Raw genomic sequence first — 12767 nt, 5'->3', positions numbered from 1 at the left:
TAAATACTGTGATATTTAAACATTGTGTTTATTTGCTGTCTTTGTTATTTAAAGAAATGAAGTTTTACACAAATCCGTAGAATAAATAAATTAAATTTAATAAATCTTAAACATACATGGGTGGAATTAAATACTAAAACAGATAAAAAAATGCAATCTGTGTTGAAGCTACTACCACACAATGTCAATTTGTCAGTTGGAAAATGGGTTAAATGTCAACTGTATTTTCATTTCATTTCAATAAAATGTCAACAATGCAGTTTTTCATTCTTAATAAATGTTACCAAAAATATATCTACATATTTGACATATGAGTATGTGAAGCATGTGAACTTCTATAAATTTTTTTACATACAAATGTACGAATGCATCAATATAATACTTATGTACTTGTTGTTTCTATTATGCAAGATTTATACATATATCTGAAGGATGTGTAAATCCTTTGAAATTGCATGTACTGAGTCACTTTTCTTACTTCACATAAATAAGTTAAATTGATGTGAAATTCAATGAGTGGATAAGAATGATTCATTTATTTTTTTGTTATAATCATATAGTATATTTACAAACGAAATCGTATACTTTATTTCTGTTGTTCTTACCCTAAAATCATTTTTCAACCGACCTTCATAACAAATAGTGTCCTTTTACAATTTTTTCTTCAAAGCAATTATGTTTCCTTGTGTGTTTATGTGGGTGTTTAAAAAATAGTCTTTTAAGTTTCTAAACTAAAATGAAATCAAAACTATAAGTGCATTTATTCTTTAGTCGTGTGATATTGACTATCAAAAATTTTGATTTTGCTTGGTTTGATTGAATTAAATTAAAGCTTTTAAGAAAAAGGAGCGAAAAAAAAATTTTTATTTGAAAATTCAACAATAAAAAAATAAAAAACAAAATAAAATTCCCCTCTTAAAGAAAATGTAGTAGAACAAAGGTAAAAATAAAAAATAATAAATTTCATCTTATATACTATATACTATATACTACATATTATGTAGTTTTTTGTACTGATTTCATTATGCTATAAACAACATGAACGACGCCTCAAAAAAGTCAGGCTACCGATCTTATAAAATCGTTTAAGAACTGTTTCACACTTAATAGTTTCGGTTCTGTTTCAGTTTAAAATTATTAGCATCTAAGTTAGCTAGATGCATTAAGAGGTGAAAACAATAAGTGAAGCGTAACGTAAGTTAAACTTACTTGTTCTAAACGGAAATTTTTCAAAAGAGAGTTCATATATATCATTGATATTTGTGCCAGACAATTAATAAAAGAGAAATCAAAAACCCAACATTTCTAGATATTCAGATATTTAACCAGTTTTAAAATTTCTTTAAAAATATTTAGATAAGTGGTCATAAGAATAAAAGGGTTACAAAACAGATTGAAAAAATCTGTTCAAAAGAGCTTAAGGTAGTTCATATATACCATTAAAATTTGTGTCAGACAATTTATAAAAGGGAAATCAAAAACCCAACATCTATAGGTATTCAGAAATTCAGATAAGCAGTTTTAAAATTTCTTTAAAAATATTTAGACACTTGGTCATAAGAATATAAGGGTTACAAAACGGATTGAAAAAATCTGTTCAAAAGAGCTTAAGGCAGTTCATATATACCATTGAAATTTGTGTCAGAGAATTTATAAAAGGGAAATCAAAAACCCAACATCTATAGGTATTCAGATATTCAGATAAACAGTTTTAAAATTTCTTTAAAAATATTTAGATAAGAATATAAGGGTTACAAAAAGATTGAATAAAACTAAAAAATCTTTCGCAATCTCGTTTTTTCTAGCTCTTTGCATTTCATGTATTCTTTACTTTCGATAAATTCTATATTCTATAATTCTGTACAATATAGTTTTACAATCTTTTCGTTGCAGAGTTAATAGAAATTGAGTGTTATTTTATATATTAGATGCGCCTATTATATTAGCAATTGTATTGCAGGTTAAAATGTGTCATACCACTTTAACCGACCTTTACATACCATCGTCAACTTCATGAGTTCGATTTTTAAGAGTTTTTTTATAATGTTTTTCTATGCAGGTGCCAGCCGAATAGTACTACCATTTCTAATCTTATAAACCACAATTTCATATAATACCAATATACAATTCAGAAAAAAATTGTAGTATGTTAAAATATATACTATATACTAAATTTCCAAAACTTTACTTGAAAACTGCACTTTTTTACTCACTTTATACTTTAATAAAACATAAGTGTGCATAATTATTATCAAAAATTCAACTAATTTGAAATAATAAAAATTTTTGTTGTTACAATTCACTACTGTTCTATAGAACCTTTTTATTAGACACAATAGTTTATATTAATTTTTTCATTAAAACGGACGTTAAAAAGCAATTTAATAATTATTGTATATAAATGAGAATGAGTGGCGTAGCCAGAGGAAAATTATTTTGGGACTCAATTATGAAACTTTTCTTTGATTTGGAAAAAGTATCACCAACATTCATGTTGCCTATTATAACTTTACTTAGAAGTCTTGCTGTATCTGGTATCGCTAACACCTATATGTGCCTTACGGTCAGTCAAATTAAGCTTACCTAACTAAATTCAATTAAAGTATGAAGAAAAAAGTGAATGGTCTATTAAAATGAATACATGGAGGTCATAAACTATAGAAAGTTTTTTTATAATAAATAATTATTTACAAATAGTACACTGCAAAAAATTATTTTCCTGTATATCTTCTCCTTAGCACAATTCTAATTCCACCTTTGATGAGAATAAATTTGTTGAAAATTCTATTTCAAAACTAAAATAGGGATGCCAATAAATTGTTCTGATCCACACGTCTAGAATATAACTAGATTTTGTTGATACTAAATACATGTATAAAATATTTCATAACTAATTTGTTTTATTCCACACGTCATTCATAAATAGAATCTAACTAGATTTTGTTAATACTAAATACATTACAGTAAAATGCTATGTATAAAATGTTTCATAAATTCATAAATTTTGCAGCTACTTATCTTCAAAATTTTTTTTCTCTTTCTACATTTATTATTTCAATTATTACAATGTAAACAATAAATGTTGGGACGTGACAATCTCTTTATATAAAAAGCATAATGGCAACTTTTTCAATGCGTAAGATTAATGCTCTTAGTAGCTGCCACAAGTTACAAAGAACGTTCTTATATAGTATAAAACTGTAAGTAAAAACAAGAGTATAAAATAAAGCAGAAAAGCTTAAGAAAAAGTTTATACACAATAATTAATCTCCAGCAATTAAAAGTGCCTCTCAAGGATATTTATTCAATATAAGCGGAACCATTAAAAATGACACTAAAAACAAAATATTTAACACCTCAGTAAAGGAGCAACTAAACACATTTCAGTTAAGAAAAAGCGATTAAGATAAATAAACAAAAATTCAAGTTATCAGTGATTAATAAAAGATACAAAAGTCATCTAAAAACAATACAATACTCTCGGATGGGCTTCCGAGAGGGCAGATCAACTTAAAGTTGATTGATGGAAATATAATAAAAGCGATAACCTCACTAATTGTGAGTTCAGCAAGTCTGTTGAACTGTGACCGGCGGCAATAGAATTCAACCTGCATGACTAATGAATCAACAGAAATTATTCGAATTCCTGGCGTTATTTACACTTAAAGTCGAATCGAGGCGATTTATTGTTTATTTGCAGCTAAACTTTCTATTCAGTAATTAGGCCATTTGTTTTCGTACCTCAACAGAATTTCTTAATTTTTCTATTTTTTGTTTTTTATATATATTTTTTGGAATGTCAAAGTTTTTCGTAAATATATATATATTTTTTATTTTGCTCATTTCTGCGCATTATGTATGAAGTTGAACGTTTAACAATTTCGCGGCTTGGCAACTTTTTCATGCAAGAAATTAGAAATACCCATGATATACCTATTTCGTTAGAACAAACCCCAGCTAAAGTGAGTTTGTTAAATATTTTCGTATGCTGGTCTTGTACCAGGCGCTGTCATTGACATGAGTTCCTTCTGCAATACACAAGTAAGCGGTGTTTTGTTGCAGTAATCGCTATTACGTTTTTCCAAAATTTTGTAAAAATAAAGTTATAAGTAGAAACTTCTCACTACATACCTATAGATACGAGTATATATTGCTATTTAGGTTATACATATACACTCGTACACATTTCACACGAAAAGTTGTAAGTAAAAATGTTTGCTTGGTGTGATTTACTAATTTACTTCTTTCGTCTTGAAACCATTCTGAAAGTGGATTTCACATTAAGTGCTGGAAAGTTCTACATGTTGGCACTTACTGCCAACTCTAGTATTTATGCATGTTTTTAGAACAATTTTCTTGCATTTCTAAATTTAAAGCTTTTCTGTTGAAACACTGATTCAGTTTATGTAGAAAATTCTTAAAAAATAGACTAATTTTTTATAAATACAAGACAGCAGGAAGTATAATTATGTAGCATTACAATTGCAGCAAATATATTTCATTTGCATATAGGCAGAAATAAATTTTTAAAAATTATAAAATCAAATTAGAGCTATTTTTCATTTAGTTTATGAAGTTATTTTTTTCCAAGAAGAGGTCTTTCGAACAGTAGTAAACTACAATAACAAAAATTTTATTTTTTATATTATTTTAATTAATTGAATTTTTGGCTGACCATACAGCTGTTTCGAGTATTGCCAAATACCCATCATCAGTGGTCTTGGAAATAATTCTTGTATTTAACTATTCGTAAATATTTATTTTTTTGAGACTGCAAGTCTCAAATCGAACTCGGGTCCTGGCAAATGTGAAGCTCAGAATCAGCGCACTTTTACCAACTGATCCAAAGCCGTACTGACTTTTTATATTCGCATAATTTTCTGGAGTTTTACTTTTGCTATGAAAGTTTTTATGAACAATTTTATTTTTTACTTTAAAGATATCTCATATATTATTAGCTACTAATGTTCATTTTTTTTCGTATGTCACAAATACCATTTTTTTATAGTCAAGCAGCAATATTGTTATAATTACCATAACGGCAATGGCCACTTACAGCTATGAACTTAGAATCAAGCAAACTACTGACTCACTGAATATCGTGAAGAAGCACCATATTTGATAGGCTTTTGATTCAAGGAAATCTAGAAGTAACACGAGTAAAGTATGTAATTACAACTTAAAAAACAATATGTTCAGCAAGCTTATGTAGTCAGCTGCTTCAATTAAGACGGAATCTGCTCAGCACCACGGTATCTGTGCTGAGGGGCCAATGCGAAATAGGAAGGCATGCTATGAGACTGGATCTCCATCACAATGACTTTTGTCGAGGCTGTGGCTATGAAGATGCGGAGGAGACCGTGCTCCATCTCATGTGTTAAGTGCCCTTCGTGAAATCATATTCTATCTCAATCTGTTGTTTTTTTTTTAGGTTTATATTTAAGTAATTTTTATACGGTTTAATTTATATATTAACCAACCAGCTTTCGGTTTCCTTATTTATAAAGTTTTACTTATACGTTTTCTTAACAATTTTACAATTTAAATAAAATTAATTCATAATTCTTTTTTAATTTCTATAAGAGGATTTTCTTTTCACTTTTCTTTTAAGTAAGCTTATGCTGTTAATGTTATTTATTATTTAACTGGATTTCAATTTTCTTATTTATGAAGGACTATTTACAGGTAGTTTATTTAAAAATATATTATTTTTTCAACATTATTTTTTTTATTTGATAATTTATTCATTCCGATAAGAGGATTTTCTTTACACTTTTCTTTCCCTTCTGTTTTTTTATATCAATTTTTTTGTAAAACCTCTTTTTATGATTTTTCTTTCATCTTTTAATAGAGTCAATAAATAAAAGAAATATTAATTAATTCAGTACCAATTATTTTTTTTTCGAAGGATACTTTTAATTACTTTAGATTGTTCTACAAAAATCATTAAAAATTTAAAATAACTTCTCACAAAGAATGAAGATCAATTAAACTGTCGCTTGCGTTGCAATCAAAGTGCCAATAAAACTCTTAATAATCAATTCAAAAGGCAATCTATGAACTACTTAATGTCCTTAATATCATTGACAGTCATTGATTGGTAAACGATATCATTTCTATTATGCAAAATATTAAAATTCTCGGCACAAGCCTTTGATGTGCGAGTACGAGGAATGCACAACAGACTCATTAGACTAGTGCATGTGCGCCTTGAAATCAATATAGTAAGTTAACCTATATCTATAGACATGTTATGTTACAAATACTAATGTACATATTGTATGTGTATGTGCATGTGCATGTGTGTTGCAATAAGGACTCACATTTGCAAATTTAATTATTAAGCAAAATGCAATTGCATGCGAATAACATTGCATGCAAATGACTCTCAGTTATCCCGAAACGAAAGGATGTCAAAAAAAGAAAAACTGCACAACAATGTCTGTCTGTTTATCAATCAATCAATTGTCATTAGCTTAGTAGCTATAGCTGCTTTATAATATTTTTTTAATATTAATTCAGTTTACTCGTTGCTATGTACATGTGCGTGCATAAATTTGAATTTAATAACACATATGTAAGTAACATTAAAAAGATATTACTTACATATGTGTTATTTTAGTCCCGCTTAGGAAAGAGTTCGTGTGAATTTAATGGAATTTTAATTGAACATGCAAGTTTATTAGGAGAAATAAGGCCTAATATTTTATCAGTAATATTGTACATTACTATAAAAAATAATAATTGAAGTGGCACATCTTAAAGTAGATACATTTAAAAATGTTTTCGATATTCTGCCTGAACCTACATATACTTTTTTGCCACAATTTATTTGGCACTTTAACTGAACCCACTGAAACCAGCCATATTTGCATAATTCACTTTAACAGAGTATAATTTTTCTGGTATGTTATCATGTGGCACACATATTTTATTACCTGAAGTCATATTAGAAGGTCTTATGTCGTAAATAAACAAGCATAAAATATGGTAATTCAATAAAGATGTTGTTATAGGCATGTGCGAACACTTTCACATCGTCTGTGACTCTTTAAAATTTAAAATGAGCTTTGTGCCAAAGCAAATTTAAACCGAAAAGTGATATGTGGGGAAATTTTATTTAAAAATGTTGAATAATCAACTTAAAATTTTAAAGGTTTCCACTGTAACACGTTTAGGGAAAGTTTTTGCAAAAGTTTAGAATTTTTAACTAAGATGGTGAAAATTTTTAATAATAATAAAAGAGAAAATAACCCCAACTTGAAAATTACTTGCAACTAAAAGTATTTACCAGTGGTAGAAGAACCCAAGTTTGCATGTCATTAGAATTTTTAACTATTTTTGTTGATTTTTTGTTAGAATATCTTGTTGAAAATTTTATAAATAGTTGCTGTTAGAATAACAAAATAGTTTACAATAATAAAATAAATACCTTTACTAAAATTTTAGACGTGTGTTCAAGTAGAAGATTAAGACATAGATCACCACTTGATGTTCAATAATCTATATATACCTAAATATAAATATAACGAAAGCTACCAAAAAATATTTTCGAGTATATCCCATTCCTTGGCACAGTCTTGGCTACACTACTGTGACTGTTATATGTAAAAGTAATAAGATGTTAATATTTTATAATGACTTCTACAAAGCCAAGAAACTTACTAAGCACATTGTCAGCTGAAAGACAATGCCACTAACTATATCTTTAGTTCTAAGCAAGAAGTAACATATTTCGAGTCCATAATGAATGAAAATAAAAATTTCGATTTTCTATCCCATTTTAGATCAATCTTTAGAAAGAGACGTGCATGTCAAAAATTCAAAAGCTATTTAGATGAATGGATCACGCCTTGAACTACAGTGAGATTGTGGAACAGTTAAGAATAGAATCTCTAATATCGTTAGAGTTTGTTGGATTTAACAGACAGAGTAAAGGCGCAATATAAATAATTATTTATATAATAACAAAATAATATTAAACTATTTTTGCTGTAATAAGCTGTTTAACTGTTTTTTATGTATACAGAAATTCATAAAAATATTCGAAACATTTGCGAATATTTATTCAAATATGTTGACTTTTTTATATTCGCTATAAAAATATTTTTTAAATTGTTAATAACATAATTTGCATTTTTGTTCAAATCTTTTACTTACTTAGATTCATATAAAAACTTTTAAGTTTTACAAGGATAATAATAAATTTTACGACCATGTATATTAAATAAAATATTTATCTCAAAACCAATAAAATTCAATTTTTCTTTAAAATTCACCTCAGCCACTTAATAGTGAAAAAAGTTTTTACAATTTTGAAATTGTAAACATTTAATCATGTGACCTTTAAAATGCTTAGAGAATATGCAATCAAATATTTATATTTCATATTGTTTAATTGAAAACGATTAAAGACCACAAAGTATGTAAATATGTTTATTTTATCAAAATTCCAACCTATAATTATATGTTATATAAAAGCGATTTCAATTTAATTAATTTCGTTTCTATATTGTTTAGATGCATTCAAATAAAAAGTAGTGTGAATGCGATATATAAGTGTAGTGGATTTGTAATTGTGGTAACATAAGCATACATCAATATTAATGAGTAATCTGCATATTTACTTAAATCTCAATAATATGGTGGAACTGCAATGGTAAATAAATTTTTCATTTTGCCACCAAAAACACACCACATACGTTACACTTTGTTCGCATTAAAACGCACTCAATCATATTGTACTCACCTTTATACATTAAACCGCAATTGATACCAAATGTATGCGTGTCAAAGGTGTCGTGCTCCAAATGTAATTGTATGCGTATACGTTGAGATTGTGTTGTTTTTTGTTGTTCTTGTTGGCTAGCATTTGTGGTTTCTGTTGTTTCCGTTTCGTCAATAATGTCAACGTCATTCAAAAATTTGCTTAAACTTTCATCACAGTAATTTATTTCAGCTCCTGTTGTAGTCGTTGAGGTTGTAGCTGCTGCTGCTGCTGCTTTTCTTGTTGTTTTTGTCGTAGTAGTTGAAGTTGTTGCTGTTAATCTTGCTGCATGTGCTTTATCATTCGTTGTTAGTGTTACTGCAGCTATGCCGGCAGCATGTAGCGGATTTACGTTTGCTTCGGCTATTAGTGGCTGGTTTTGCGCAGCAAAAAATGGTAAAGAAAATAATGTATTTGTTGCTTTTGTTTCGTTTGTTGTTTCACTTGCTGTTTTTGTTGTTTCTATTGGTGCTTGATGAATTGGCAGCATTTGTTTAACGAGCGTCTCATTTTGGACATCATCATTATCAGCATTCTCATCAACATCATCAACGTAAACATTTTTAATATTGTGATTTGCATTATTTTTTAATTTATCATCATTTAATATATTCTCTACAGTTGTTTTTTGTTTATTAAATAAAATATTTTTTGTATTCGTTTTGTTTGATTTATTTTCGTTGTTATTGTTGTTGTTATTATTATTGCGGTTATATTCATTTTCATTATTATTATTTGTATTATTATTGCCAATGCTGCCGCTGTTGTTGTTGCTGCTGCTCTTGTTTTCTTTGTTATTGCTATTTTCTGTATGAACGCCAGCTGCACTGCTTGCGATATTTAAAGTAGCAGCGGTTACAGTTACTCTGTCTGTATGTTCTGTGGGTGGTCCAGGAGAGCGGCCGGGCGCTGGGTCACTGTTCATGTGGCCAACAGTCTGTATTGCAAAAAGTCCGAAAAATAAAAGGTAAACAACTAATTTCGTCATTATCACAACAACAGCGTTGGTAGTTTTGTTGCTGCAGCGGTTTTAATTGGATTTCCATAGACGTTAAAGTTCTTAGTCTAGAAATAAAAAAATATGATAATGCTTCTTCGTGTTTAACTGTACTATTTAAATGCGCTATTAAATATTTTCTTGCAACTTATTTGTCATTCGTGCTATTGTTGTTTTTGTTTTTTTGTGTAGTTTTATTATGCTTTATATTATTTTTGCAAATATTGAAGGCGCATATATTGTCCATATGCTGTTGTTGTTGTTTTATGCATAATGTTCCTGTTACTTTGTTTAACACTTCTTCTGCTATTGTATAATTTGTTGTTTTTATAATTGTCATTCTTGAATACTGTTCGTTTTGACGTCACCTGCAAAGTGTATAAAACAATGATTTAATTAAAATTATGAAAAAGTATTTTTTTAATTTAAAATAAGAGAAAATTATTTTTTATATAATATAAACTTATATGTATTATATACCCAAATTAGTATATAAAACTTTTTCTCTATACACAGGCATATATAAATTTTATTATTTTAGTAACTCTTCAGTGTTATAATAAATATTTTGATTAAAGCATTATATTATACCTGCTTTACATGCTTCCATCAAAGGTGAAGCAACAATTTTCTGGGTAAATGTCAAAGTTCTTCGTACAAAATACAAAAATTTTACACACATATGTATGTTTATGTATGTGTGAAAAGGTTAAAGTTCATTCAACCTATGGTATTGGTAATGCACCACCAGCAACACTTGGTTTTTATTATATTACGTCGTACATGTGTTTTTTGTGTTTTTAGTTCTTTTGATTATATTTTGTTTTTTTCTCATTGCTTTTATATTTTTTAGTTAACGTCGCAAGTTTGGCAATTGCAGCGCAGCGTAACGCAGCGTTTACTTACTTAGTTAAAGTACGCATCGTATTAATAAATAAATTTGTTACCTTTGCTCTTCATGTTTCAATTCCTTTCAATTTCAGTTTCAATTCCAATTCCACGTGCGTGTTGGAACCCAAAATAATAATTCCAGAAGCACTCAATGACATTTTACGTGGAATGTCAACAAACGTAGGAGTTGAGTTATGTGCTCATTATTTTAATTAATATGTCTTAATCTATTTTATATTTTATATACTTTATTATACACTATAATTTTGTCGAAAATTGCTAACAATAAAAAGGTTTTTATTGTTAATGCTCTTTGTATTGAAATTCATTTTTCATATAAGGTCCAAGCGAATAAAATATGTCACCCGTTGAGATAAAAATTTCTGGCTAAAATATGTAACCTGTATATCAAATTTCATTTATTTAATTACATTATTTTTAATAGGCCAAGCATAATTATGAAAAAAATGTATTATATATTTCAAAAATTTTGAATTGTAGGACTAGGACTAGACCTAATAAATATACGCGTGATTAAATTGATATAAAGTATGTAATATAGTACAATAGCTATCCGTGACAGTGCGTCTATTGTTGGACTATTTTTTCTCGCCCATTTCAAAGTTGTTGAACGATTTCTTTTACTTCAGCTACATTTAGTAAAGTCCTAAACTTTTGCGGTCAATGTTTGACTACTCTGATATGTGTACCAAGTCTTTCAGGAAAATTCCTCTTTTATAGTATATAAGAGCTGGAAATGGAATTGGAAATTGGAAAATGTCTATTTCTATGTTTTTTATACTTAGTTTGCATTCGTCAGTTTCTGATACGTTTCATTGCACTTTATGCTTGTTGAAAAGCTATGACCAGTTATCACTCCCATTGTTTTGTTTTTAATCGATCTATTCCGATTTTGAAGATATTTGCTTTTCATCTCTAGACTATTGTGAGATAAAAAGATTGGTTCAGCAGGATCCTCTCCCATCAAAGCAATTGTGATTAGTTTTGAAGAGATTTATGCTGACATCAACCAATATGGCTGCCATGAGACAGTTTCCTTAACTAATTTAAATGACGGGATCCTCTTCCGTGAAAGCAATCATGATTAGCTTTGGAGTGATTTTTGTTGATACCGGTCTATATGTCTGCATTAAGACATTTTCCTTATCTAATTCGTTTGCTACTCTAATACAATGAAAACCACTGTAGCAGGTGTCTAGTTAATTAATCCGTTTAGTTAATACATCTTTCCACTTTTATTAGATTAAAAAACTAATGGAACTAATATATATGATAAATGATAAATGGATAAATGGAACTAATATTGTCTTATGAAAAATTGTAATTGTCATTTAGTTATTATAGTAAATACTATAAACATTTGTAGTTCAATTATAATAAAATCGAACTTGATTTATGATTAATAATAGTGATATTTAGCATAATGCAATGTTGATAGAATAATGTTTACGTCGTGAAATTATATCCAGGTCATAATATTTTACTTGTTATATACGTTGAAGGATTTAACTATATACAGTCAACTATTAAAGGTATTTGTTATTAATAGCGCTCACATTTAGTACTATGAAAACCGGTTTTGACAGAGCTTCTCTTGTTGCAAATTCAGTTGTTACCAATTTATCTAATTTTTTCGCTTCTCTTCAATATTCTGATATCCATAAAACCAGATAAAAGATTCATTACACCATTCGCCTAAAGTGGTTAGACTTTTTAAAGCTTGTTTCAGATGAGGTATATTGACGAGTCTTTTGTTTTGTTTGTAAGCATTTCCAGAAACATTCTTCAATAGTATGAATTTAATCAGAGAAGAGAAAATCAACTGCCTACAATCAATCAAAAGAAAGGAGAGAATTTTGCAATCTATATAGTTCCGTTTTAGTATATCGCAATAATTCAATTTTAAATCAGAAGTGTATTTAATATATACGTTTGCAAAGCTATATAGTATATCGTATTTAATACATTACTGTAGAAGAAACTGAACATTTTGAAAGCATATATTTAATATATGTAGATATTTTTTTGCCAATAAAGTTAATAATTAATAAGTAAGTTGCCTAATTACAAATATCAAATTTTTGCTTACAT

General features: G+C 28.1%; 1 protein-coding gene across 1 annotated transcript in view; it reads right to left on the bottom strand.

Annotated features, from left to right (window-relative positions):
• LOC119670887 overlaps positions 1-9367 on the bottom strand; it is a gene marked incomplete at its 3' end in the record, with an annotated part of 48188 nt that extends 38821 nt beyond the window's left edge. The window contains 1 exon segment of the mRNA XM_038081322.1: positions 8750-9367. Coding sequence (XP_037937250.1) covers positions 8750-9257 — 508 coding nt within the window.
• Between the last annotated feature and the right edge of the window lie 3400 nt (positions 9368-12767).

The sequence above is a fragment of the Teleopsis dalmanni genome, chromosome 1 (assembly GCF_002237135.1).
Source record: "Teleopsis dalmanni isolate 2A chromosome 1, ASM223713v2, whole genome shotgun sequence".
NCBI classification, from domain to species: Eukaryota; Metazoa; Arthropoda; class Insecta; order Diptera; family Diopsidae; genus Teleopsis; species Teleopsis dalmanni.
Note: the sequence above shows the minus strand (reverse complement) of the source record. Positions and strands in the feature narration are given on the sequence as shown.